The 26,550-nt window shown below is 34.4% G+C and overlaps 1 protein-coding gene across 1 annotated transcript in view; it reads right to left on the minus strand.

Annotated features, from left to right (window-relative positions):
• Positions 1-541: 541 nt before the first annotated feature.
• The window catches only part of WDR11 (WD repeat domain 11), a 38,699-nt gene continuing 12,690 nt past the window's right edge, over positions 542-26,550 (minus strand). The window contains 17 exon segments of the mRNA XM_029086803.1: positions 542-626; positions 1,822-1,884; positions 3,080-3,188; positions 4,723-4,894; positions 6,632-6,746; positions 7,221-7,327; positions 8,056-8,203; positions 9,186-9,310; positions 9,642-9,750; positions 11,276-11,351; positions 13,537-13,643; positions 18,612-18,696; positions 20,604-20,783; positions 21,963-22,066; positions 23,947-24,142; positions 25,113-25,227; positions 25,908-26,073. Coding sequence (XP_028942636.1) covers positions 542-626; positions 1,822-1,884; positions 3,080-3,188; positions 4,723-4,894; positions 6,632-6,746; positions 7,221-7,327; positions 8,056-8,203; positions 9,186-9,310; positions 9,642-9,750; positions 11,276-11,351; positions 13,537-13,643; positions 18,612-18,696; positions 20,604-20,783; positions 21,963-22,066; positions 23,947-24,142; positions 25,113-25,227; positions 25,908-26,073 — 2,062 coding nt within the window.

The raw sequence follows: 26,550 nt of genomic DNA on the forward strand, positions 1-26,550 counted from the left end.
GTCCCTCTGGATGCCATCCCGTCTCTCCAGCATGTCAACTACCACAACAATTTCCATATGTGGAAATTTGTATTTTATTATTATTTTACACTTAATCAGTAATATCCTCTTTCAACTACAAGAAAGTTACTAAGTTTGAAAAACATCTCTGAATACAGGCAGACTAAAATCAGCTAGAGTTTAGGTAGAAGAACAAGACAGAACAAATACATTTGAAATGAAAAACAGGCCTTTCCCTCTTGGCATATAATCTATGGTGTGTGGTGAACTTCTGAATTACATTTTTGGGCATTGTACAACTAAATGCAATTTATGAAAGTATCACCAAGACTGAAGGAAGTTATCTACATCCAGCAAGCGAATAAAACTGTTTCGGTAAGGTAACATTTGCATTCTCAGTCCTGAAAACACTCTCATACATGGGTAATAAAGTACTTCAGTAATTGCACTGAGTTAAAGGAGAATCAGTTGAGTACTTAAACTTCAGCACATTCATGTGCATTAATAGGATCAAGATTTTATTAGGCAACATTTGATATAGTTATCTGATTCCGTACTACCTGGCAACTAGGAGACATCTTTGCAAGAGGGTAAAATCTGGATCAAGCAAAAGTTTCTTTATGTCACTGCAAAAAAAAAAAAAAAAAAAAAAAAGTAATAAATAATCTGTAAAATACAAACAGGATATACCACCTACAAACTGGGGGAAAAAATACACAATTTCTGTTCTGAACTGAAAAAATGCATCTATCAAAACAATTCCAACAGGAAGCACGCATAATTTGAAATATAATTGATCACCAGGAGCAAGTCACTCCACCAGTTTCAATACAAATAGTGAGTCTTGTCAGGAACCCCTTATTCTTGTAATAAAGGGAACAACCACAAGGGTGTAGGCAAAGCTACAAATTAGTCTGCAGTGATTCTACAAATTACAAGATTAATTTAATTACAAATAACTTTACAACTATGTAGAGCCATAAGAGATCCACATGCATGAATTTAAGTTTTCTACATGTTTCATGGTGGATAAAAATATGCTAAGTTAGCATTTCCATCCTAGTAAGTGAAAGCACAAATGGAAAAGGGAAAAATTTCTGTTTACTAGCTTCAAATATTATTTTCATAGTTTAAATGGAATGTCAAAATCTGTTTTGTGTGTAAGCAGAGCACTGTGCACGAACATTAATCTGGAATTATATTTTCAAGAAAAGATTTTTAAAATTGTCTGTTCTTTGTCAGAGCTTACACATCTTAAACTTTGGAGTATTTAAATAGCAGTATCCAATACAGTCTGGACCAACATCAAAGAACCACATATCACCAAGAAGTATTGCCTAAAAAATTACAAATGCTCACTGGTCGATTATAAATTATATACTAAACTTAAATAGTACCTTTAAAACTCTTGTTGTCAGCCACTCCTATCTTAAGTCAATGTTAAAAATTCAACACTGACTTCCACCACACTTTATGTATTCAGCACAGTAGATTTTGACTGTTGAGTCAAATATTTAACAAACTACTTTAAGATAGTTTGCTTTTTTTTTTTTTGAGATTATATTACGGTTTATTTTTAATTAGAAAAAATTGAAATAAAAATTTAAAATCTTCAATAAAATGAATAAAGCACCACCCTTAGGAATTACACAAAAATATAAATTAACTGTGTTTAAAATAAAAGCTGTCATTATTCAAGCTTATCTTTAGAGAGGCAAAAAGCATTCTTTCTCCTTTAAGTTGTGAATTGCCACAAGTTTCAGGTTTTTTGCCTTCTCTGAATTCACTAGCTTACTCAAATATTAATAGAAAAATTCTTACTTGGACAATCCATTCAACTGCTCTTGGAGAAGGCTTTTAATATTTTCATTCTCTGGATAATCACTGGATTAAAAACAAAAAAAAAAATGAAAAAGGTTTTCTATATCACCAAAATGACAGAATTAGCTGAAATGAAAGAGTATTACTGGTAGCAGAAAAACATAAGAACATATATGGAAAGAATCTTTCATATTCTTATGGTAAGCCATTCACGCATGATTCTTTATCTAGTTACTAGTTCCAAAATAGTAATGAAAGATTGGTTTTGCTTTCTCTCAACCTCGGAGTCAGAGCCATCAACCTTTCATTTTTCACTATTCTTTTATTCATTAACCTTGAAATTAATGAAAATGACAATGCCTAGCCCATTCTTACATGGCCATCAACAGTACACAAACACAGTATAGGATACAGAAAGGTGCTCCTACTAAGATGTGAAGCATGGCTCACTAAAAGTAAAGATAATGCCTGTTAGACTATCGGAATATCACCTTCACTTATATTCTAGGAACCACCTCTGACTATAACTTCTTGAACAAAGAGAAAATACACTTAGCTGAATCATAGAATCACAGAATGGTTAGGATTGGTTAGCTGAATCACAGAATCACAGAATGGTTAGGACTGGAAGGGACCTTAAAGATCATCCAGTTCCAACCCCCCTGCCATCAGCAGGGACACCTTCCACTAGACCAGGTTGCTCAAAGCCTCATCCAGTCTGGCCTTCAACACTTCCAGGGAGGGGGCACCTACAACTTCCTTGGGCAACCTGTTCCAGTGTCTGACCATCCTCACAGTGAAGAACTTCTTCCTAATATCTCATCTAAACCTCCTCTCTTTCAGCTTAAACCCATTTCCCCTTGTTTTGTCATTAACTGCCCTTATGAAAAGCCCTTCCCCAGCTTTCTTGTAGGCCCCTTCAGGTATTGGAAGGCCGTTATAAGATCTCCCCAGAAGTAATGTAAGTAATATAAAGTAATATGAAGTAATATAATATGTAAATGACATAAAAATATTGCCAGGATCTTAAAGTAGACAGCAGTTTTCAAAAGCCAAGGGCTACTGAAAGTCAAAAGAAATAAAACACTTGACCTTAAAGCCTTTTCTGTTTAAACTAGTGAAGCTATTATCTTTTAACTGTCCCAAGGAGTGATGAAACTTATGTCTTACAGTTATTTGCACAGAAAAAATAATAAATGATGTAGAATTAAAAAAAAAAAAAAATTATATATATACATATATATATATTTCTTCTTACATGTTTATAATATCTAAAGAATATTTCTCATTCCATGGCTGATGCAACAAAAATGCTTTTAAAGCTAATGAAGCCCTCGGAACAAGCAGATAGGGACACCATGCAGGTTCTGCAACAAAAGGAAAAGATTCATTGTTGAGTGGTTAATGTGCAATAACACTGTGTTCAGTAACCACAGAATGTACCACCTTGTTTGCAAGCACCAGAAGAAAATAATAAATCACAGTCTTTTCATATACACAGCACGGATTACTAGACATAAAAGCTTATCTTTACACTCAAGCAAAAACATTTCAGAGAAGGTACAGGGATATCAACTGTGCTCAAATGAGAATTTCAGGACATTCCCTATTGAATTCAGCCATAGATTCCTGGAATACATTACCCTGCCATTAAGTAGAGCTGTATATGATGATTACTGCTACTACAAGGACATGGTGGAAAATAAGTACAGCTATAGCAAAATATATCATAATGTATGTTTTAGTTTTACTTTGCAATCCTAGTTTCTTCAGTATGATACAAGGATGAATACTCATCATCTCAAAAGGATGTTGGGAAGTTTAATACATGTCTATATTAATAAAGAAATTTGAAAATTATATTACTGACTGTTGTCATACAAATTTAAAAGTCATAAGGTTTGGATAATAGGCAGTAAATGCTACCCAGTGACTTAGGAGTAAAACAAGTACCAACCAGCTTCATTATTAAATATCCAGCAAGTCCCTGTACTTCATATGCATTGAATGATGTAGGAATCTTGTAAATGTGATTTTGTAATTAAAAGATTATCACAGTGTAGAGGCAGAAGGATAGCTAAATTGCAGGCAACCTTAACCCTCGTGTATCCTGATTTCAGTGTGCTTGTTTTTAGAACATGGATTTTTATAGCTTAATATTAGAGAACATTCATTTGATAGTAAAAATAGTTGTGATAAATTATGTCCTTCCTCAAACATCCCACACCACAGCTCCCAACATTACAATTTTGTTTATTACATGTGTCTTAATCAGAATCTACATGTTTTAAGGAAATTGTATCAGTAAAGGCAGGATTGACCAAAACAACTAAAACAAAAGCAGTTATTTGGAACAGCAGTAATAAAAAAAAAGAAAAATGTAGCTTAGTTAACTGTTTAAATTTTTTAAAACTACTTAAATATATGGCAAAAAAACCAAACAGCACTAATATTGCTATTTCAGAGTTCTGTGGGAAAATCTACTTTGAAAAGCAATGAACCAGTCTAAAAACTGCATTTGATATCTGGAAATATTAGAAAAACATTTTCACACATCAACAGATGTTTTAAAATCATGCACTGTGTACCAGTGATGTAGGTTCTGATGTCTAATTGAGGTACCGATGCTTTTTAGGTCAACTTGCTTATTTTGTTAATATATCTTGCAATTAAGATTTTTAAAAGTATAGTTTATTTAGGAGATTAAACTTATATTAGAAAAAAACACCCATATGACCTAAGCCTAAAAAAAATTTATCTGCATCTATGAAAAGTATTTCAGGGACACCTAAACCTCTATACGTGACAATTCCCTATTCTAACAGAAGTGCTGAACATTTTTACAGTCCACTTTCAAAATGAAATATCTAGCTGTTAATAGCAAAAAAGAAATCAACATACCTATTAAGTCCTGTTCATCCATTCTAAAACAAGAGGGTTTCATGGACAAGTCTAGAACTCTAATGCACCCATCATCTGATGCCAAGACCACTTTGTCTGAAGTGCACCAGTCTACATCCAGGATTCGGAAATTGACGTTTCTTCCACTTCTTAAACTGCTCACCATTCGTACCTTGAAAAGTTGGGTTATTTTTCATTTTTAGTAGGCTCTCCATCAAACAGTGTAAGACACTGTCACACACCCAGGAGGTATATCACAAAATTTGCAATAAAAGGTGAAGTTAGTAATAAATCATTTTAATGATGGTCTCTTCTGGAGAGTAGGGAATTTAGAAACCTTGGAGTAGGGCACATGGTTGCCCTGAAACGACACTTTTTCCCAACTGAGAGCTGAGAAAAGATCCTTTTGAGCACAGCTGTACAGCTGCCTTTTTGTTACCTTTTCTGACATAAAATTTCCACGGTAAACTGGTGGACATTTACAATCTCTCTTTTAACTTCAGTCCCTGATTTAGCATACATGCTCGAAGGGGAAAGTGAGGTTCTTGTTAATTAACTCATGCTCTTCATAAATAGGTACTTTCTTGATAAATACTGAACTTATTTAGAAATACATTTAGACATACTATTAAGATAACATGGGAATAGAATGATTTATTGTCCACAAACAAAACAGAGACAAACAAAACCTTCTAAGCCACGCTTTTAACCACAGTAGTCATTTTGTAACCCTCCTGTAGCACCACAGAACACTACAATTGTTAAACTAAGGAAATCTTAACAAAGCTTCCACTGCAATCAATATTCTGCTGTTTCCTTTCACTTGTTCTAGAGCAAAGCACGGAGTTAGAGAGGTGTGAGGTACAACAGCTCTAGAGCATGACTACTCTTAGCACTAAGGGAATTAGGAGAAAAATGTTGAAATATCAGATAACTGGTTGTAGGCACAGGTGAAATTCAAAGGACAGGATTATATGGACAATAGAACTGAGACAATAAAATATTTTTACAGATACTTTTGGCTGGAAATGTGAATGAATTTTAAATGCTTTCATACAAGAAACACTTTCTCTTGACCCAGAAAAAGGTGGAACAGCTACAGGAGGAGTATCCCATGGCAGCAAAATTATTCAAATATTCTTGAAGAAGAGACTCATGGGATAATATTCTACTCTGCCTATATAATTCACAGTTGGTCATATCTGCTGTCTAACTCTTACCATCAATGGAAAGTTTCATATTCCTCAAATTAAGTGTCTGAGTTAGGAACTGGTGCTCACTACAAAATTAACAGAAAAAAAATTAAAATTCTGGTTTCCTACCCTCATATCCTGAACATACTCAGAGTGGCTAAGCTAAAACAGTACAATTATCGCTCCTTCCCCATGGTACTATAATCCCCTGAAAGACCTATGAAGCAAATCCCAGAAGATTTCTGAACATTACTACAGAATTTCTGAGTCAGATGAGAAACCAGACAACATTAATTAACAAGTGTCTAGCTTTCTGGTATTCTCTAACAAATTAAATCCATGTACTGAAGAATACATACTCTTTAATATGCACAGCAGTTAAGAAACTTGTAGTAAAAATACTCTCTTGTTCACAGATTAAATTCTAAGATTGAGGTCTCCTCATTAAACTTTTGATGTTTGCCTCAAAAACATTACAAGAGAATGACAAAGAGTATCTCGGAGACATTGTCAGCTTTATGAGTGGAAGGTATTTTTCATTGATGACAGCTTAAAAATGTTTTATAGGAACTAAAAGTCCTCTGAGATATGCCATACAACTTTGTTATACAACTGTCAGCAAGAAATCATGTCTAGGTAAAACTTAAACCCTGACTCGTTCTGCTGTTCAGAGGTCGGTCTGTATGCAAAGAAGTGCATATCAAAACAACAGATACCTCTTTTGAATCCCAAATTTCTGCTCCATCATTGTACATCACAAGAAGTTTCTGATTTCCCTTCCCTGGGGCAAAACGTATCTTTTTCACCCAGCTTCGGTGTGTAGGAATGCCCCTAAGGAAAGAAAAACACAAGATTAGTATAAAATCTTTTTATACTTAATATTGTGGGTAGTTAAATCATTCCCATGAACACTGCAGACCCTGATACTGTACAGTTTGAGAAGGACAATCTATATATGCACATATACAAATAGCTACCCAAATTGTCATGAAAACTAAAAAGATGAAATGCTTGAAATGAACACAATACTCAACGTTTTATCAGAAGCCATTGTAGATTTAACATAAGAAAGAAATTTAGGTGCTTTAAAAACTCTGATAAAATGTTACTCCAGCTGAAAAATACAAAAGAGAACTGTAAAATGGTAGACATTTTCTGAAATTTTATTTCAGAATACTTGCATTTTTTACCTCAAACACCAGAGATGATCTCCTACAGTGAAGAACAAAAATGAGGAGGGTGGAGGGCAGAAAACATTCTAACACTCATTATGTGATGTTTGTCAGATCTCATTTGTATCCATACCTGGATACTCTAGCTTTCAAATCCCAGAAATTTAAGTTTCCATCAATGTCTCCAAGAACCAGGATATCCCCTTTCCAGGCAATACACGTAATGCTACCCATACTTCCCTAGAAATATTCAAAAAGCAGAATAAAATATTGTGATTAAACGAATCAAATACAGGAACAAGCATTTCAACATTAGTACTTTTTTTTTTTTTAATATTATATGACATGATGGACTAAATTCTGCTCAGTTTAAATAGAAACTATTCTAATGAATAGAAGCATTGATCAAGTCAGTTATATTTGCTTCAGTATGCTTCAAAAGACGTTTCCTTGTAAGAAATTTTGGGTTTAAAGCAATGGAAATCACTTCTCTGTCTCTTGTTGCAAGGAAACAACAACATAACAGACCTCATTAAACACAATAGAAAAAAACCAAACTTAAAATTCACAAAACAGTGCTCTGGTCCACTCAAGTCCACCTTATGATGCAAAATAAAATCTATTAACAGAGTACAGTCATGTCTCAATAACACTCTCTTTGTTATTCAAGATTTTTGTATATGCTTTGGTAAAATTCTTAAAAACAGGTCATTCAGTTTAGTCAGAGAGCAAGTCAGGGCCTATGAAGATTCTAACATTAAAAAAAATCATTTATTTCAATAGTAAAACTATAAGATTGTGAAAAGAGAATTGCTACAGTTTCTGAAGTTGGAACTTTGATTTTGTATTTCAGTCTACTGGCATTAACAACCACCTGTCACTACAATGGATATTCCTCATTTTTTTTTCTAGCAATCATAGGTAAGAAAAAAATTAAAGCATCAATGATACAGAAAATTGGAACTCACATCAGGAGGAATTTTTGCACTGTCTTTTACTGAGTTTCCTTCTACTGTGAGATGATAAACCTGCCCATCAGCACCTGTAAACACAAAGTGCTCTCTGGCAGAAATGTTCTGGCTCAGCTCCGATTTGCTTTCAGCTTCCTGTAACAAGCTTTGAAGAGAACACAATGAGACACAAGTATTTCTTTCTTGAAATTAGAATTGCAAGGCAAATTCTCTCTAACTAATACACAGAGGCAGCACAAAAATGTGTATTTCCTTCAAAACAATTTACCAGAAGCAATACTTAAATCATTTTCATAGAATCATACAATGGTTAGGATTGGAAGGGACCTTAAAGCTCATCCAGTTCCAATCCCCCTGCCATCAGCAGGTACACCGTCCACTAGACCAGGTTGCTCAAAGCCTCATCCAACCTGGCCTTCAACACCTCCAGGGATGGGGCCCCTACAACTTCCTTGGGCAACCTGTTCCAGTGTCTGACCACCCTTACAGTAAAGAACTTCTTCCTAATATCTCATCTAAACCTCCCCTCTTTCAGCTTAAACCCATTTCCCCTTGTTTTGTCATTAGTTGCCCTTATGAAAAGTCCTTCCCCAGCTTTCCTGTAGCCCCTTCAGGTACTGGGAGGCCGCTATAAGATCTCCCCGGAGCCTTCTCTTTTCCAGGCTGAACAGCCCCAACTCTTTCAGCCTGTCTTCATAGGAGAGCTGCTCCAGCCCTCGCATCATCCTGGTGGCCCTTCTCTGGACTTGTTCTAACTGCTCCATGTCTTTCTTATGTTGGGGGCTCCAGAACTGGACGCAGTATTCCAGGTGGGGCCTTACAAGAGCGGAGTAGAGGGGGGCAATTTTAACACTTGTGGAAACGTTCAGGGGCTTGGAGTTTACTTCAAGAACCAGGTAGCTAATGAACTGCTACAGACACACCTGAGAGAAACGGGTACACTGCTTCTCTCATCCAGCAGTAAATCAAAGTCCCATACCTAAAAGCTAATTGGAGGCCCATGAAGTTGCTTTGCCTGCTACGTACTCAAGAATAGGTTCCGAAATATTGTGTTCTATAGAACAAGAGCACACAGTGGAAAAACAACAACTTGATGTAGAGTAACATTAAACCAGAATGAGAAATACCTGATAACAGAAGATTCTACACTGCTAACTTCAGTATCTGATGCAACCGTTTGTCGGGCCATGGCTTCACGGGCTGCTAACTGCTTCTTCCTCAGGCTCTTTAAGTTATGAGAAGGTGACCACTCCTGTGAAAAATTGTCCAGGAAAAATGGAAAGACAAATGTTTACTCCCTGAATGTACTGAGAATTTTTTTGTTAATTACAATGATTTCAATGAAGATTGCTTTCTATGATACCTCCCCTCCATTACCCAAGGAGCTGACCAGATTTTTTCACCAGTTCCTCCTTTTTTCTTGCCTCTACTTAATGACAGATGAAAACAGAAAAGTGGAGTGAAAGCACTTATCCGTATGCTACAGATACAGTAACATTTTGCTGCAAAATTATTCATAGATTTTTATACTATCTCAACATATTACATTTAATAAACACTAAGTAACAGATTTTCTTCCTTACCAAAGCGGTCGCTGTAGGGAAGTTTTTAGACATTTCTCTGAGCAGAGTGCATGTTCTGACATCCCAGATCTCCAGTGGTTTGTCTCTAAATACCACAGCTAGATACTGCCTAAAACAAATAAGAATTTACTACATCAAAAGTAATCACTCCATCTTAATTTAAGCATTTTCCTTCACACATCTTCATATCAGCACCCTGGAAATCCTCAAAAACAAAGAGGAAGTAGTGTAAATTAATTTGGCTCAAATCCCACTCCAAAGCTTGTGATTTCCTTGAGTTGCTGAGGTGCAAGAGAGTCTGTGTGAAAGAGTCCTCCTTCAAAGCTAAAAGAATTAGAAATTTCTGTCAGGGGGTATTGTTCAATTACTGTAAAGGAGACAAGGAAAGGAATTCAGGCAAGCAGCAGCACCTCTAATTTAGCCATATTCAGCCCAAGTTGATGACTGCACAAGATATCAGAAACACATCAAAACTGCAGGTTGGACAGATTTTTTTTTTCTCTACTCTAGATGCATGCCACTTCCCTAATCCAGCGATAAAGGAACATAAAATCCTCTTACACTAAACCACTTGTCACTCATGTCTTTAGATCTTTCTTGTGTGGAGCTAGATGTGTAAAACACCTTCAATTTACCACTTTTTCACATGTAACTTGGACACGGTTCTGCAGCTATATGTACTCTTTTCAACTGCATTAATCTCTACTCAAATGAACAATCCTTTCTTGTTCTCACTTAACACTCTAGTCTCTTCATCAAAGCCCACAGCTGTTCTTAAATTTTAATAAATCAATTAGACCATCATATGGTTGAACTCTTCCAAATTCTCTGAACACATACAAACTTCCAAAAATATTCCCATGCAAGCTAGGGAACATTATTTTTTCCTCCACTGTAAATGAAACAAATCTAAAATCTAAAGGCAATGCCTTATTAACTTCAGCACTACTTTAATTCCATTTACACATGAAAGTAAAGTCATTTCACAGAGTACCACTGTTACTATTTTTGATACTATAAAGACCAGGGCCTCCTGTCACAGGCCTGATCTCAAAATAAGCAGGAGTTAATGGTAAACAATGTGGTTGTTTATCGGCTGACTTCTCAAACAACTATACCTGACATCTGGTTTTCCAGTAGATGATTATTAGAAAGGTGTGAAATACATACTTAGAAAAATGAATAAAAAATTATTATTATTTTCACCTTATTAAAGGTGAAAAATTATCCCACCTTTAACAACAATCTTCTAGTTTTAAGTAAGGCCGAAGTTATAGAAAAGGGAATTAACTCATAACATAATCAAAGTTGACAAAAATTGTTAAGCACTTCTATTCTCCCTAATACTACCAAAATGTCCAGTCAGTGAACACAATTCTTAAATGAACTAAAGTATTAACAACTGATCTTGCAGTGTGATTGGACCCTGAAGTGACCAAGTCAACCACAGAAACATTCACAGCTTTTGCACTTTGAACTAATATTCTAAAGTATTTTTTTCTTGATGCTGCTGCACATTTTTCTGTATGCTCTGGAGTGGTTTTTTCCTGGAATTTCTATTGTTTCTATTAAGTCATGAGGCTCTTCATGCAGTACAGTAAAATTTATAAACTTCACAAGGCTAACGTACTTACTTCAAATGAGACACCTTTATCATTTCAATAGCTGGCTCATCATTACCTCGCTCCCCACGAAATGCGATGCTCCTGCCTGGGATGCAAAAATGACGTAAGGGGGGAAAACAGAAATGGTTACTAAACTAAATATAAATATAGAAATAGTTTATAAACTATTCTGTTTGTAAACAAAAATAGTTTACAAACTAAACTAGAACATCTCCAAGTAATCCGCCAGATCTTACATTACCCTTGTCATTGTCAAAGGTTTACTGGCTTCCAAAGGACTAAATACAATGTAAACTCTACTGTCTAATATAATACCTGACTCACTTCCAGAGCACAACTATTGAAAATGATGCATCATCAGCATTGCATAAATACAGAGAGAGAGTTCAAAGAGTTATTACTTTCTACTCCAAGCCAATGAGATATACTCTCAATTCCCCAGGGAGGAAAGTAGTGAGTAGATTTCAAGTTTTCCAAGAGAAATTAACTCTGCCATAAACTAAGTCTGACAGTACTTCCATGAAGCACTAACTCATTCTTCACCTAGCAGAACCATTCTCTTTTTCTTTCCAGCTAAAAGAATAAACCCTAAGAACTTACAATCTTTTCCCCAACAAAATATTCAGCCAACTGTACACAGTGTTGCAGAATTAAAGGTGTTACACATATCACTAAGATAAATAATGATCTACAAATACCAGGGTATCAGGGCATCTCCTATGCCGGTTTCATTCTCCTTAGCTTTCAAGGAAAATTCAAGTTTTCAAACTTTAGCCACTCTTATGGCTGCTCACAGCTAAATTACTCATCTTATGCCAACAATGTGAATAAATCCAGTTTTCAACAATGCTAGTTAGAGCTCTCATGTCAGGGGTCAGGCTCCAAGAAACCTTCCAGCACTATTTTCTTCATTAGTGATCAAACACCCATGGAATTTTATTCCTTATCATTCTTTAGAAATGTAAATGAGAGTTTTGTCAAAGTGTTCATGAAGTAAATACAAATCAGCACAGCTTTCCTAGAATTAAAATAGAAAGCTGGTCTAATTAGTGATGGAAGACCCAACAATCAAACAGTTCAGTAGCTGTGCCTTTCTGGGAGTTGTAAAAGAGGAAAAGTAACATTTTTTTAAGCAAAACAAGTGCTAAGGTGTCAGGTATTCACATTTAGTTAGAACTTGGTTGCCTGCAGAAATACTGAAATACTGAGCCTTTTATCACTTACATTTATAAACGTTTCAATACTGATTTGCAAGCCGAGTGAAAAATCAAAACCCCATTTTACACGAAATGAATTTTACAAAGTACATCTCTTTTCTGGTTTGATTTTAAACAAATGAACAAAAGATACTATCAGGAAAAAATTACAGTATTCTTATGTTAAAAGAATAGCCTCTATTGTGCTGCACCCTGTAAACACAAAAACTGAATCTTTTCCATAAGCTTAAAAAAACCAAAACCACTTTATGCTAAATAAAGCAATTTGGAATTAGCCATGTGTTACAAGATTCAAGCTCTTCAATTACAAATTAAATGGCTCCAGGTTTTTCCATTCAAAAATAATTTAAAATTATTGAAGTGCTTCCTGTTTTGGGCTGTCTAATCTTCCAAATTATACCTTCTGGTATTGTGCAAATATTGAACTCAATCACAAATATATCTGTCATTCATTATAAGGACAGAGTAGTTGAAAAACACACATAATCTGACCGTTAGTTTTGTTATCAACTATTGTATTTTTTTTTTTCTTTTTAAACCCTTCTAATTTCATTATTAAAATACCCATTTTACATTCATATACACACTCAGATTCTGGCCACATGTCTGGCCTACCTTGAAAAATTATCTGTTGCTGACACAAACCACAATAAATAGTTCAAGATTGTTTCAGGTGCACAGGAAATAATGGGTGTGGACTGTGACAAAACACATTTGGAAATATATACATTTTGTCAATAAAATACACCACTAATACCCATGCTGTGTGAATGCTCCTAAACCTCCTGCTGACACATATTCATTCTCCTAATAAGTGCAAGCCACAGGCATCTCCCCAGAAGTGTTGTTTCAAGTCTGTCTCTAGAGCACCAGATGGAACACATTACGTCACTTCACAAAGACAGAAGAGCAGAACCAGTTAAAACTCCTCTTTATTTTATTTTTGACATGACAACAGAAGGAAAAAAAAAAAAAAAAGTAGTAAGAACAACTCCCTGTCACTCCTCAGCAAATCTGTTATCCTTTTGTATAGACTTCTCAGGAAATACTAACCTGTTGGTAGGTCCACCAGCTGCAGCTCATTCCTTACTAGCCCCAAATTGTTAGGTGTTGATGTGGCAAAGGAAATGAATCCAGTCAAGCTTATCCACTCAATTCCCCTGTCATCAGAAGAGCATACATGGAGTATATTAGCCAAAATATTCAAATGGTTAGAGAATAGCCTGGACTTAAGTACAATCATTTTCTTCATGCATATTCTTCTATTTGAAAACAGCACAGAAGTAACATTCTACATCTAATAGAAATACTATATTTAAGCATAAAAAAGAAGCTATGCATTTATAACTATGATGTAAATATAAAGTTACCAAATTAAAGCAGAGCTTTCTTTTCAGACTACACTGGTTCTTCTTTGGTTAAAACAAAAATTTCAGTTAGAAACACTGGTAACTTTTGCAAAAATCCCTCACAGATACTTAATACTAGGATGGACTAAAATCACTGCTCTCATTAAGTGATTTACCAGATGGGAAGAACTATTAAGTATCTCAAATCTGCCAGCATACAGAAAGAGAAAAGAACTCATAGGGATAGCAAGGTGGGAGGACATGATTCTTTCAGTCCCCAGAGAAGAGAAACAAAGATGACAAAACAAGGCAGGCCCTGTAGAGATTTCAAAGGCTATCACAAAAGAACCGATTTTTAAATTTTTTTTTTTCTCTCTTTTAGGTCATGCCAAGGCAGCCACAAACCAAATTACCTTGAAGTCTTCCAAGGATGTAAAGTTACACTGTGCATAACATATTGTCAGCACATAGAGATGCTAAGCAAATTCTTGAGATATACCACAGGCCACAAAAGAATTGAAAGTAGCACTAGGTGGTACTCTTCCAGAACGAGATAGTCCTCCCCACCCCCATTTCCCACACACACTTCATGCCAACATGAATGATTGAGTGCTTTATCTGTGAAATAAATCAAGGAACTAATCTAAACCAAAATTGAGATTGTTCTAAAACATACATAAGCCCAAACTCATTTTAACACAGGTAAAAGGATTTAAATTTTCCTCAAATTCTTCAAACACAGATTACTTAAGAACTATTTCCAGGACAATTAAGTCTTCTGTTACATCTATTGTTAAATTATGATCTGTTTTGCAAGAATACATGTGAAATATGAGAAAGATAAATAACAGTATTTATTATTTACTGTCAGTAAATCCAACTGACATTGTATTAAATAGAAGTTTCCTAAATGCAATGGAGATGGTGAATGCAAAAAAATGTGAAGCTTTATTCCTAAGTCCCCAAGTGAAGTTAAAAATTTAGGACCCAGTCCTTTTCCCACCAGGACCTATGGAAGTTCAATCAATAATTTCAATCAAAATGAGAAGTATTCCATTATTAATTGAAACATTACAGGAATGATTGAATAGAAATCTACATTTGCAATAACATGTGACACTGCAAGTCTCCAAAGGGTCACAAATACAGGGAGCTTTCTGAAATGAAAGAAATATTAATTCTGACACCTTTCTAATTTTTATCTATTATTCTACTATGATTTTTGGAAAAAGCACAGAATGCACATAATGCATTGTTATTGCCAGTAGTTATTTACCATTCTCATTCAAAGACCTGAGGCATTTTCTACAATTCTTTCATCAGCTCAGATTTAACTGGAAAAGTAAATTTCTTTGCTGCTGGCTGGCAATCTGTCAATACTAATAAAAATCTACAGAAACTCAAGACACTCATAATCAAAAGGAAACCTTAGTTTAGCTAACTGCTTTTTTTTTTATAATCTTTTATATTGTCATAATAGAAATATTTTTTTATTGTCATACATGTAAATTGTGAATCCAAACACAGTGGTTCAAGTTTTAATGAAAGAAATAAGTAATGTCTTCCCAATTTAAATACCTGAATTAGCAGATTTCCTAATAAAAGACATCGTTTACTAGAATTAAGAGTTACATTCAGCTGTAAACTATTTCTCAGACTGGATCTACTCTCAAAATATGAAATTCAGGGATTCTATACATTCAACTTGTCTCACTTACATAAGGGGTAAGATTCAGTTGTTTTGATTAATGTCTCCAATGCAAACAAATTACATAGTGTACCAAAATGGATAAAAATATCAATCACTTTTCTAGTTGGGAATGGATTGTTGTGACTCTATGACAAGGTAGCTGCTACTCAAATTAATTTTGAGAAAAAAAGAAAGGTAAAATTGGAAATACATTCGTATCTTAAAGAAAAGTGTATTAAAATCTCAATCATATTATCAGAAAATACTCTCAGCCTCAGATTTTATTATTTAAAAATAATTTTCCTTGTACTTCAAAAACATTTGTATGGTCTACATGTCCAAAAGTGAACATCAGCAATGGAACAAGTTTTTCCTTTTTAAGAAGGGGAAAGTTAAGAAAAAGAAATTACAGTTAAGTGCTGAACATGGTACATCTGAGATAATTGTACATCCTGTAATGAAGACTTCAGAATTCAATTCCAAATACACAGGATTTCATTCCAACACCACTTATGCTTGTCAGGCAAAGCATATTTAATAATGCACACAAATAAATCTAGCACACCAACACCTGTACAACAGAAGTGATAGGTTTTTTCAGTCATTTTTCTCTACATGAGGAAAGATTTTTAAGGAGGTAATGAATGTTTGCAAAGCAACCTCCCAAAGGGGAGTCAGCTTAAATTCAACTGCTAAAACTTGGATATAATGCAGAAATTTTCAAGTACTGCCTATAGGCCATATACATTCTTGTAACAGTCAGTGAGATTTTTATTTTAAAAATTAAAGCTGTTGCAACCTTGAACTTGCTGAGCTTTAGTGAAAAAGAATAAGCACTGCTCTAGTCATAGTTATCTATCTATCAGAATAAGCTAAAGTAGCAGCGAGAGGCACTGCAAATGCACCAACCACTTCCACTGAACAAGAAGCTGCATTTCAGGCATTTTATTTACATGTCTCCTATCTTACCACGATAGCTCAAACCCCTCCACTTAAAAGACAGAACAGGTGGTACCAGATTTCGTTATTCCATGGTTCTTCTAATTCCTCTTAATAAGTATTAATTGCATTTCTCTGCATCCTGAAGGAAGAAAAACTGACCTCCTGCTCACAGCTTCTGTCAGCCAGCACACATGCTATAGTCACCCTCTCTTTTATCACCTCACTTATGCTCCTAGCAGTAACCTGACTGACTTCTCCTCTCTGTATGCTCTGAAGTATTTTTGCTGCTTCTTGCCCCAGTCTCCTAATAAAAAACAATTTAAACTCAAAAGGAAAAGTATTTACTCACATAATCCTAAAAAAATAGTGAAATAGTTAAGTAACAATCATGGACAAAATGAATATTGAAGGTTACTCACAAATATAAACCATCTTAAATGCAGGACAGAAAAAACATTCACTGTACAAATCAAAATACAGAACTGCAAAGTTTAAAAATAATTTTTAAAAAAATCAACATGTGACTACATATGTAGCTTCCAAAAAAGAACACTTTAATCTAAAAAAAAAAAAAATAAATATATATATATATATATATGTAGATTGCTAGCACCTAGACAACTCGGTGGGCATTATTTTAGCACAGTCTATATGTAAAGGACAGTTGCCATTCCAAACTCCTTAGTTTTATTACATTCTGCTCTTAAGCTTACAAGGCATTGAAAACTCTGTTGGCCTAGAGTTACAATTCCAGGGTATTCTCAGTTACAAACTAAAATAACAGGTGTTCCCTGAAGGTGTATTTTCAGTTAAAACTGAAATACAGAGATTATCCAATCTATCTGCATTTTAGAGATAAAGTAAGAATTCCCACTGAAAGAAAAACTGTTGCACTCCATGAATATTAATTAAAAAACCCCCAACATTACTATGCCTTATTCTACATTGCCTAAAGCACTTCCTTGCATTTGTAAAATTTATGCAGAAAGTCACTCAGACCATTAAAAGCAGGACTCAGGCAATTAAAACAAATATTTAAAAGACTTACCCAGGTAACAGCTTATGACTAAATAAAATTCAAAATCATTTAAATCGTGTCCTAAAAATATCACCTGTGCAAGGACAGTTCCTAGAAAGACAATGTATTCAAAACCTTTGCAAAGTGAAAAGCCCAAACTAACAATACTTCCAATACTACATGAAGCCTAAATAAAAGATAAAGAAATAATTTTTCAAAAGCCTATTTTCTCCTGTCTCCTGATCTTGGTTTTTTTGGTTTGTTTCCTTAACCTGTGAAATGTTAGTAGCAGTTTTAACTTTGAATTCTATAACCAACTTGATGAGAAAAAAAAATAGCAGTATTCTCTTGTGCTGCATAACAGAACATAAAATGAAAATAATTTTGTAAGCAGTTAATGGTACAAAACAAAAAAGCTCAAATGGTTTTGAACAGAAAGGGAAATTCTATTCTTACAGTGCCTATATTCTCCATACTTAAATCTGTCTAGAAATATGTAGCCAGCAAACACCACCTTTAGTATTTTTGCCATTAGTTATCCAAAAAGTTATGCCATTGTGTACACACAAAAACACAGTATGACAGCTTTAAAACTAAACTCTCTTCCTCACTTAGGATGGATAAATAAGAGTCCTGTATTTGCTCTTTAAAATCTTTTAACAATAAAATTTTTGTCACTTCAATTAGGACTAGAGCTGTCTCAATAGCAATTTCAGCCCCAAGGGGACAAAGTAAATAAAACTCTGGCATACAAAACATTTATTTCAAAGGACACAATTTTGAGTCATGACAGTTATATAAATAAGACACTATTAACAAAGTTTCTTGTCCTAAAAAGACTTCTTTGTACTACAATGCACTAAAGACACTGGAAGTAGGTGATATGCATCTTAAATCAGCAGGCACAGATACAATTCAAATATTTAGTTCAGTGTAATTTTTACTCTAATTTTGACAGTGTGTTACCACTTATACATAGCAAAGATACTGTTAAGGTAGATGACTCAACAGGCAATTTTCTGGCGTGTCATTAACAATGAAAACAAGACACCCACATTGCTGGTACAACGTTAGTTACGTGTTTTGTCTCCCAGAAGGATTATAGTAGGAATTAAAATTAAAATCTTACTTGACTTCACAGGAATGGATGCTTAACTCTTTGTGTAAAAGTCCACTTGTAAGATGAAACACCAGGACAGAGCCATTACTTGTACCTATAAAAAAACCCCCAAAATATAATAAATATAGACTCATTCTTTTCTTCCATACTTTAGTGAAATTGCAGGATTTAGAGCTGTTTCTCTCTTTTTTTTTTTTTTTAAACACCTGTAACTTATATTTTACAATTTTAGAAAAGGTGTTTTGATTTCTAGTGCTTAAACCCCAAATATTAAACCCTCCAAAATTCTCTGCAGCCAGTGAAATCTATTTGGATCAAGACATTTTCCTGAACCTACTTGCAGAGCCTGTAGAAAATCTGTTCATTTTTGCATTTTCACAGCACACACAGTTGCAGGGGTATGGAATGTTGCTTTTTGTTTTGATTACTCAAGATGAGTAAATGCCTCAGGGAAGAGTATTAACTGTTATCCATCAATAATCCAAGGGAAGAATCATGGGTAGATTTAACCAAATCATTAAAGCAATTCTGCTTTCTCATCCCTGAAATAACGACCTTTTTCAAATTACAAATCAATAACTTAGCAGCTATTAGCTTCAATTAGATCAAACACCTTCTGAAACACTGAAGGTTACAATTTGTTACAATACACTTTGAAGATTTACTTTTCCTTTTCTTTTTTCTTTATATTCATATCAACTTTACTAAATGCAACAATGGATACCTAAAGAGTCATTCAGGTACTTTAAGTCAAGAACCCTGCAGACCTTGCTGTTAATGCACTTTATACCTACCTATGAGTTTCCTAATCTTTATATTTCACCTGTTTTAACAGCTACAGGGTAGATAAAAATAAAAAGTCACATTTTAGTAGCATCACATCACGTAATGATAGCTTGCCTACATTTCAGAGCACAACTATTGATGGTACTTTTAGCTCAGTAATAATATAAGTACTGTGAGAATTGCCCACATATTATATATGCACTATTATAGCATTTTCTTTACTGGAGTGAGATTATCTTTGTAAGATCCTGTGTAATATTCACCTGTACAATCCCCCAGCTAGCCCTGTCCAAAAACCCAAGGCTCTACAGCACAGGCAACCTTAAGAATAACAAAAAACTCCCAAGAGGTAATTGTGACAGGCACAGCTGTGACAGGGCAACTGAGAATCAACTGGTATCTTAGATCTACCAAAAGCACATTTGAACAACCCAAATCTGGAGGTCTAATTTTACAGCCTACTACAATCTTTAAATTATGGCATCTATGTGTCTACTGTTCCAGTCCACTGACTGCAGAGAGAGACAGCAGCCTGTGTGGATACAATGTGAAATCCCCAATGTGGTCTGAAAGAACATGCCAGAAAAATCAGATTTAAATAGGAAGAACTCAGTGTGAATAAATCAGGTGCTCACTGGCAACTGTTGCAATATCTAGATGAGTTATCTACATTTCTAATCAGACAGAATAGATTAATTCAGGAAAAATAACATTCTTTATGCATATATTTAGGGACTCGCATCATAACAAAAGTATAGTCTCTGTTAAGTTAATTTAGTTATGGTAGGAATGCAGTGCTGAAGAAGTCTGTATTTAGTCATATTTGGAATGCAGTGACAGTTTCATGTAAAATGCTGAGCATATCAACAGACTAATATCATAGTAACTGAAAGGATCAATTTCCTTTCAGTTACTATGATATTAGTATAAACTGGATGATCTTTAAGGTCCCTTCCAACCCAAACCATTCTATGATTCTACGAAATACAAATTGGTTAATATAATGCAATTTTTCAGGCAGCAATACTTAAATCCAAGGCAGTAAAAAAAAGAAACCAAAGACTATCATGGATGTAAAGCAATTTGAGGACCATTATTGGTGATAATTTACATAGGATCAAAAAACAGAATTTTTTCTGTGTTAGCGACTATATTTGTATTTAATCTAGAATTTAAGCTTTTCAGAGGAACCAATAAACTATTCAGGATACTTACCAACAGCAAGCATTGGCTCATATTGTTTAATGTTTTTTGTTGTAAGAGGGGGGCACATGCGGATTGCAAATGGAGGCAAAGGAAGCCCTGAAAGAAGTCCAGTCAGCAGAAATTTGAGGTGCACTTCTTGCAGGAAAGAAGTTTTCAACTGTTCTTCTCCAGCAATTGTGCCTTGCCCTGCTTAAAAATTAAAGCTCTTGTTAGTATATCATTTTAATCTGAGATGTTACAGAAAGTTACCAGACTTCATAAAAGTTATCAGAGTTTATAAAATAAAAATTACAAATAATCTATCGTATACACTAGTAATGTTTATTTAAAGAGGCATTCCTTCCTGTTGAACTCTGTGTGACAAAACTTTTTGGAAGTCTGCACTTCAGCTAATTCATCCAATACTAGCTTTCTTTCCTAACACTAAAAAGGGAAAAAAATAAAAGGTAAGGAAGAGGTAAAAAAAATTAAGTGCAATCATTTCAGTCTTCTTCCAGAATTCTAGGGTATTTTCTATTTCTTTTTCTCCTTTTATTTTTTAAAGTTAGTTACAAATATTTTTAAAGTATTATACCAATTCAAAGATTTATGGAGGTATAACTCCAAACAGTAAAAACTGAGTGCAATTTACAGGTAGAAATACAGTGAATTTGCTCAGATACAACAATACAGATGGGCACAAAAAAGATATAATTCCTCTGTTGTACACTTTCTGCAGTCAGTTGGACCAGTCCGAGTGATTTAAAATACAAATAACAACAGTTATGATGTCAGTGACTACAGGAAATGCAGATAAGAGAAAAATCATGCCCTAACTGCCATCTTCAAACACATGAGATAAAATGCAAAAGAATCTCCCACAGTGGTAAGCTGCCTGCACCTAACAATACAGACAACTTTCACCAGACCAAATCCAAATGAGCACCTTCCTGTCTCTGAGAAGCACTAGTTGCTTTTCCAATAAAAATTAATTTTAAAACACAGAGGCAACCACCTTTATGGAACATTTCTCAACACTGAAGTGTTGGTTGCTACCTAGATTTCACAAAGATGGATGCATCAGATAACTTTTCTTCATATGTTAAGCTTAATTCTTAAAAGTGAAGCAGTTCTGGGAAAATTCCACTTTTTTTTTTTTTTTTTTTGACTCAAAGAATGAACTTTGAACACTGGTCCTCAACAGTGGTCCTCAAAACGATTAATTTGATAATTTCTTTAGCAAACAGGAATTTATTTTCTTTCAGAATTACTACTTAAACTGCACAGAAAATAATTCTAACATATGTAGTTCTTAAGTAAGTTAAAATGTACAGTGATTCAAAAAGCCTAGAAATGAGTAGCAGCAAAAACAGCAAAAGAAATTCTTACCAATCATGTTGTCTAATGAGAGGTCTGGAAGTTTATTTTGGAATGCTCCTACAGGAATTCCACAGAATGAGACTGGGGAATACAAAGGTGATGCACTTGAACTGCTGTAAAAGAAAGGAAAACAAGTTCCTAATACAAACTGGATCACCTGTTGACTTAGGCTGTCCATTTTGGTTTTTCCCCAGATTGACCTTTCAGTATTCCCACCATTTACTAGCTGCAGAGTATTTTGAGATTATTCCCAACATCAACTTCCATGAACAACTCTACTAGGAGATAACACACACAAAAATGTACAATATTTAAAATAATTTTCATGTTCCTCACACAGATATTTACAAGTAACAGAAAAATAAACTGATGTATCCCTTGTTCTAAAGTGTACTTAAGCAATGAATGGAAGCTTTTAAATATATTGTCTATCAATACGTAGAGCTGTGTTGGTGAACACAGCTAAGAATTAATCATAAATACTTGGACATTTAAGAACAGATTCCCAAACTCTGGGAATGGTTTTTATTTAACTATATAAACTTCTTATATAGTTTCTAGATGATGAAATCCATGACTGAAGCAACGCCTTTCACCTAAATATGTGAAACACAATTGCCTCTGCATAGACAAAGCTACAGCAGAAACTTACAGTATGATCTATGTTTACAGTCTTGTGTGATATCTGTGCCTCAGGTTTTGTGTTATTTTTTCCCCAATGACTGTGGGTGAGTTCCAGCACAATCTCCATCTAAAAGGGACCCAAACAGCCCCTGCAGCCTTGGCAATCACATCTTGCTGGGGCTGAGGACAGATCTACATCACAAGCAAAGACCAAAGGCTACTGACTGCACCCAGCTGTACACACAAATGCAGTTTAAGGCACATACAAAGCCTTTTTCATTAAAATCTCACTTTGTCAGACTTCGAGTTCAAATTTTAATTAAGATCATCAAATCCAGCAGGATCAAGAGCTAATGGAGGAAGACTCCTTCGAAATCCATTAAAGACTCTGTGCCAACTAGAAATATGCTTTATTTTTCAGTACAATCCAACCATATCCAGAATCCTCTTGGATCAGTGGTTCTTATATTATTATTACATTTTTTTCTGGTTATATAATCATGACAAAAATCAATGTCTTAAAAATAAGCCTAAGAATCCAAGAAGTAACAACCAGCAACATGTGGATCTTAAACATCTCTCCTGGATATACATTTTTGGGAACACCAAGAATATAAACATTAAATCAGTGGTGAGAAACAAAAGGATCTATATTGAAAACCTGGCATTTCTGACATTTAAAAGTCTACTAAGAATTCTGTATTTCTTTTATGGTAGTAAATTATTTATTCTATTCAATAGTACTTTAAAGGCTTATTGCAGCAGAATGACCTTAATACACAGAATGTTTAAAGATCTGTAGTACTTCATATTGTATTTTTAGAGACTGCTCAAAATTTAAAACTCTTAAGGCTTTGTATATAAAAAATATTGTTTATATCACCATATTCCAGCCACCTGCTGTGCAGCCTTATACTGCTTAGTGTCAAATTCATACAAATCTAACAGAAAACCTTTCCCCTAATAAAATGCAGTCCTTCCCAGACTCATTTTGCAGTCTTTTCATGTGATTGAAAGCAAGAGATTCATTCCTGAGGAAAATTATATAGTCTGAAGAAAGTCAAATGAGAGGAAAATGTTCCCCCAAAATAATGTGAATATTCATTCCAATCTTTTGTTTCCTTAGTCCAACCACTTAGTATGGAATTATTTTTTTAAAGAGTAAATACAGTTCCCTCACTTTCCCAAAGTGAACTGATCTATTTGGATGATTTTGTCTGTCTTCCTTTCATTCATACACATGTATAGCACAGGTCACACTACCATATACACAGGATACCACCGTTGCTTTTAGAATATAATTTACAGCTACACATCATTTGTAAATGTAACAGATGGAAACTTTGAGAAGAAAAATAAAGCCCATTACCTGTTACGCACATTTCTGCCAGAAATACTGGATTTTAATTCCCAGATCATTACCCTGCCATCACTGACTATGAGAGCTGCAGAATTCTCATTCACCGGGCAACACACCATACTGAAGGGTCGAACTGTTTTTGTGACCCTGATCGCATCACACTGACTTCTTAAATCATAAATCAGCTCCTGAACTGGGTCTGGATCTGTAACATCAATGTCCCACAGAGGAGAAAGAATTAGAAGGTAAAACATACAATGTGATCAATCAACAGAGGTAAATTTGCAGGATGACTGAGCTCTTTGGTTGAAATCCACACGCTTCCTGTGCAACAATTAGGAAAAATAACAAAAAACTATATACTGTTGATCTTGCTGCACATAATACAGCTTTGAAAACTTCTACAAAATATAACATTATCTTTAAAATATCTTATTCCAGATGAACCTTGTAAAATCTAAAAAAAATTACATTTCATATCTGGGTAGAAAGTGCATCTGCTCTCCACAATCCAAAACTCATTTGGTTTATTGGTAAACCTGGAAGTAAGTAAAGTAGCTCACTAGAAATTACCAAACTGTCAAAACCAAAACAAGCTAAACAAAAAAACTCTAACAAAAAAATTACTTATTTACATTTACAGAACTATGTGTTCCCTTCCTTTTTTCCAGTCTCCTCCTTTATATTTAAAAGGTCATTCTTACCAAAATTTCATGAGAGACAAAGGTTTAATAATTTAGATCTTAATCTAAATTTAAGCCCATGTCTTAGTTCTAAAATCAGTTCTTCCCATTCACCAAATGACTCCCAAAACCTTGTGTCTGACTGAAAAATATGATTTTTTTTCCTTAAAGATAAAAAAGAACAAACTAATCATCTTTTATCTAAAACTTTCTTGTATGTGTGACTGTTAAGTCACTTCATAATTAAAGTATTATTTAGTGATAAAAGGATTTTCAGGATATTAATATCTTATTTTGCACTAAGTTTCAGGGAAGTAAAAAACAATTTTGGGAGAATGTAGCATAAATTTAAATTTAATGCATAAACACTACTAGAAGGGCTGTAATTCACCACCCCTTGGTGGTATGAGGCATGATGGTTAATATTGTTGTTAAAGTATTAATTAAAATGCCCCAAAGTTCCTTTCTGGACATTTTTGAGACAAAAATTACCTGGCTCTTCATTTGGAGTTCCAGTTATACTGCAATTAGATCTGCGAACTCTTAAAGTTATACAACCATTTTCATGTAGGCAAAATAACCCATCACGCTGAAAACAAGGAATTACCTAAGTGAAGAGACACCACATGATATTGAGTTATCAAAATCTTATCCTTTGCAAAGTACACTTGCAAATGAACATACAATTTCTGACGTATAAGCAAGTCACTAAAAATGTTTCCATTAATGCAACACTTCAATGAATGTCTTTAAATACAGTAATCAATTTGAGAAATTCATTGAAAGTTCAAATTATGTTTTGATTTGGTTTGTTTTTGTTGGTTTTTGGGTTTTTTTTTTTAACAATGACATCTTCATATATATTATTTTAGCTATCACTTTAAAAACAAACAAAAAAACCTTTGGTTTTTGGTATCAGAATTCATGATTCCAAGAGAAAAAAGATGCTTCGATAAGACCGCAGAGTAGACTTAGCTATCTAATTAAGCAAAGTCAGATGCTCAGAAAACTAGTATTAACTTGTGTGTAAGCAGCTTAACCACCAGAGAACAAAATGACCTTTTCCACACTGGTAATTTCTGTAACACCCCAAAATGAAGTGGGTTTGCTGCAGAGTTTGGAAAAAAATATTAAACAATGCTTGGTTCAGAGGATATTTTCTCCCTGGTGAGGTAATTTTTTTTCATCTTCTAGAACTAATCAAAGCACAACTATTAATGAGTCATGAACTTACATATGATCTTAATAAACTATCACAGTGATAGAAATAAACCAGATTTTCATTACCTGTAGGAAAGGCACACCTGTTCTTTCAATTGCAATCACACCCACTGTTTGATTCACTTCCAAGTCAAGAATCAAAATTTCTCTGGGGTACAATAGCAGCATGTAGTTTCTTTTGGAAGGCAAATATGACAACTGAAGACAGTCGTTGAGTGTTACAGATTCAGCACTGCAAAACATCAGATATAAAGTTTAACCAAGTCCAGTATCAACAAACACTTCACGTTCAAAATACAATTAACAGTATAAGTTTTCCTGCAGCTGCATTTTTTCAAGTATTCCCTATTCTAATCACCAGTGAACTGTAGATTTCCATTTAATTGCTGCAGCACTGCAAAGCATCACTGACCTTTAAAAGACAGTCTGTTGACTTTTATCTAAATAAGGTTATAGAGTAATTTTTAAAATCATATGTAATTCAAATGGAACAAGTGTAACTCTTGCACGTCTCAAATATAAAGCAACTCAGTTATGAACAGTGCTAGCTGCCATGACATTTACAGGTATTCATGGGAAACTGCCCTTAAACATAGTGCTTACTTCACTTTTTATATTATTATGCATATTACTTTATTTTGAAATGAAAAGAACTAGCCTATCAAGAATATCAGTCTTCAGACTCAAAGACTTTAAGTAGCAAAGAGCA

Source organism: Antrostomus carolinensis, unplaced genomic scaffold (genome assembly GCF_000700745.2).
Source record: "Antrostomus carolinensis isolate BGI_N321 unplaced genomic scaffold, ASM70074v2 scaffold2919, whole genome shotgun sequence".
In the NCBI taxonomy this organism is placed as follows: domain Eukaryota; kingdom Metazoa; phylum Chordata; class Aves; order Caprimulgiformes; family Caprimulgidae; genus Antrostomus; species Antrostomus carolinensis.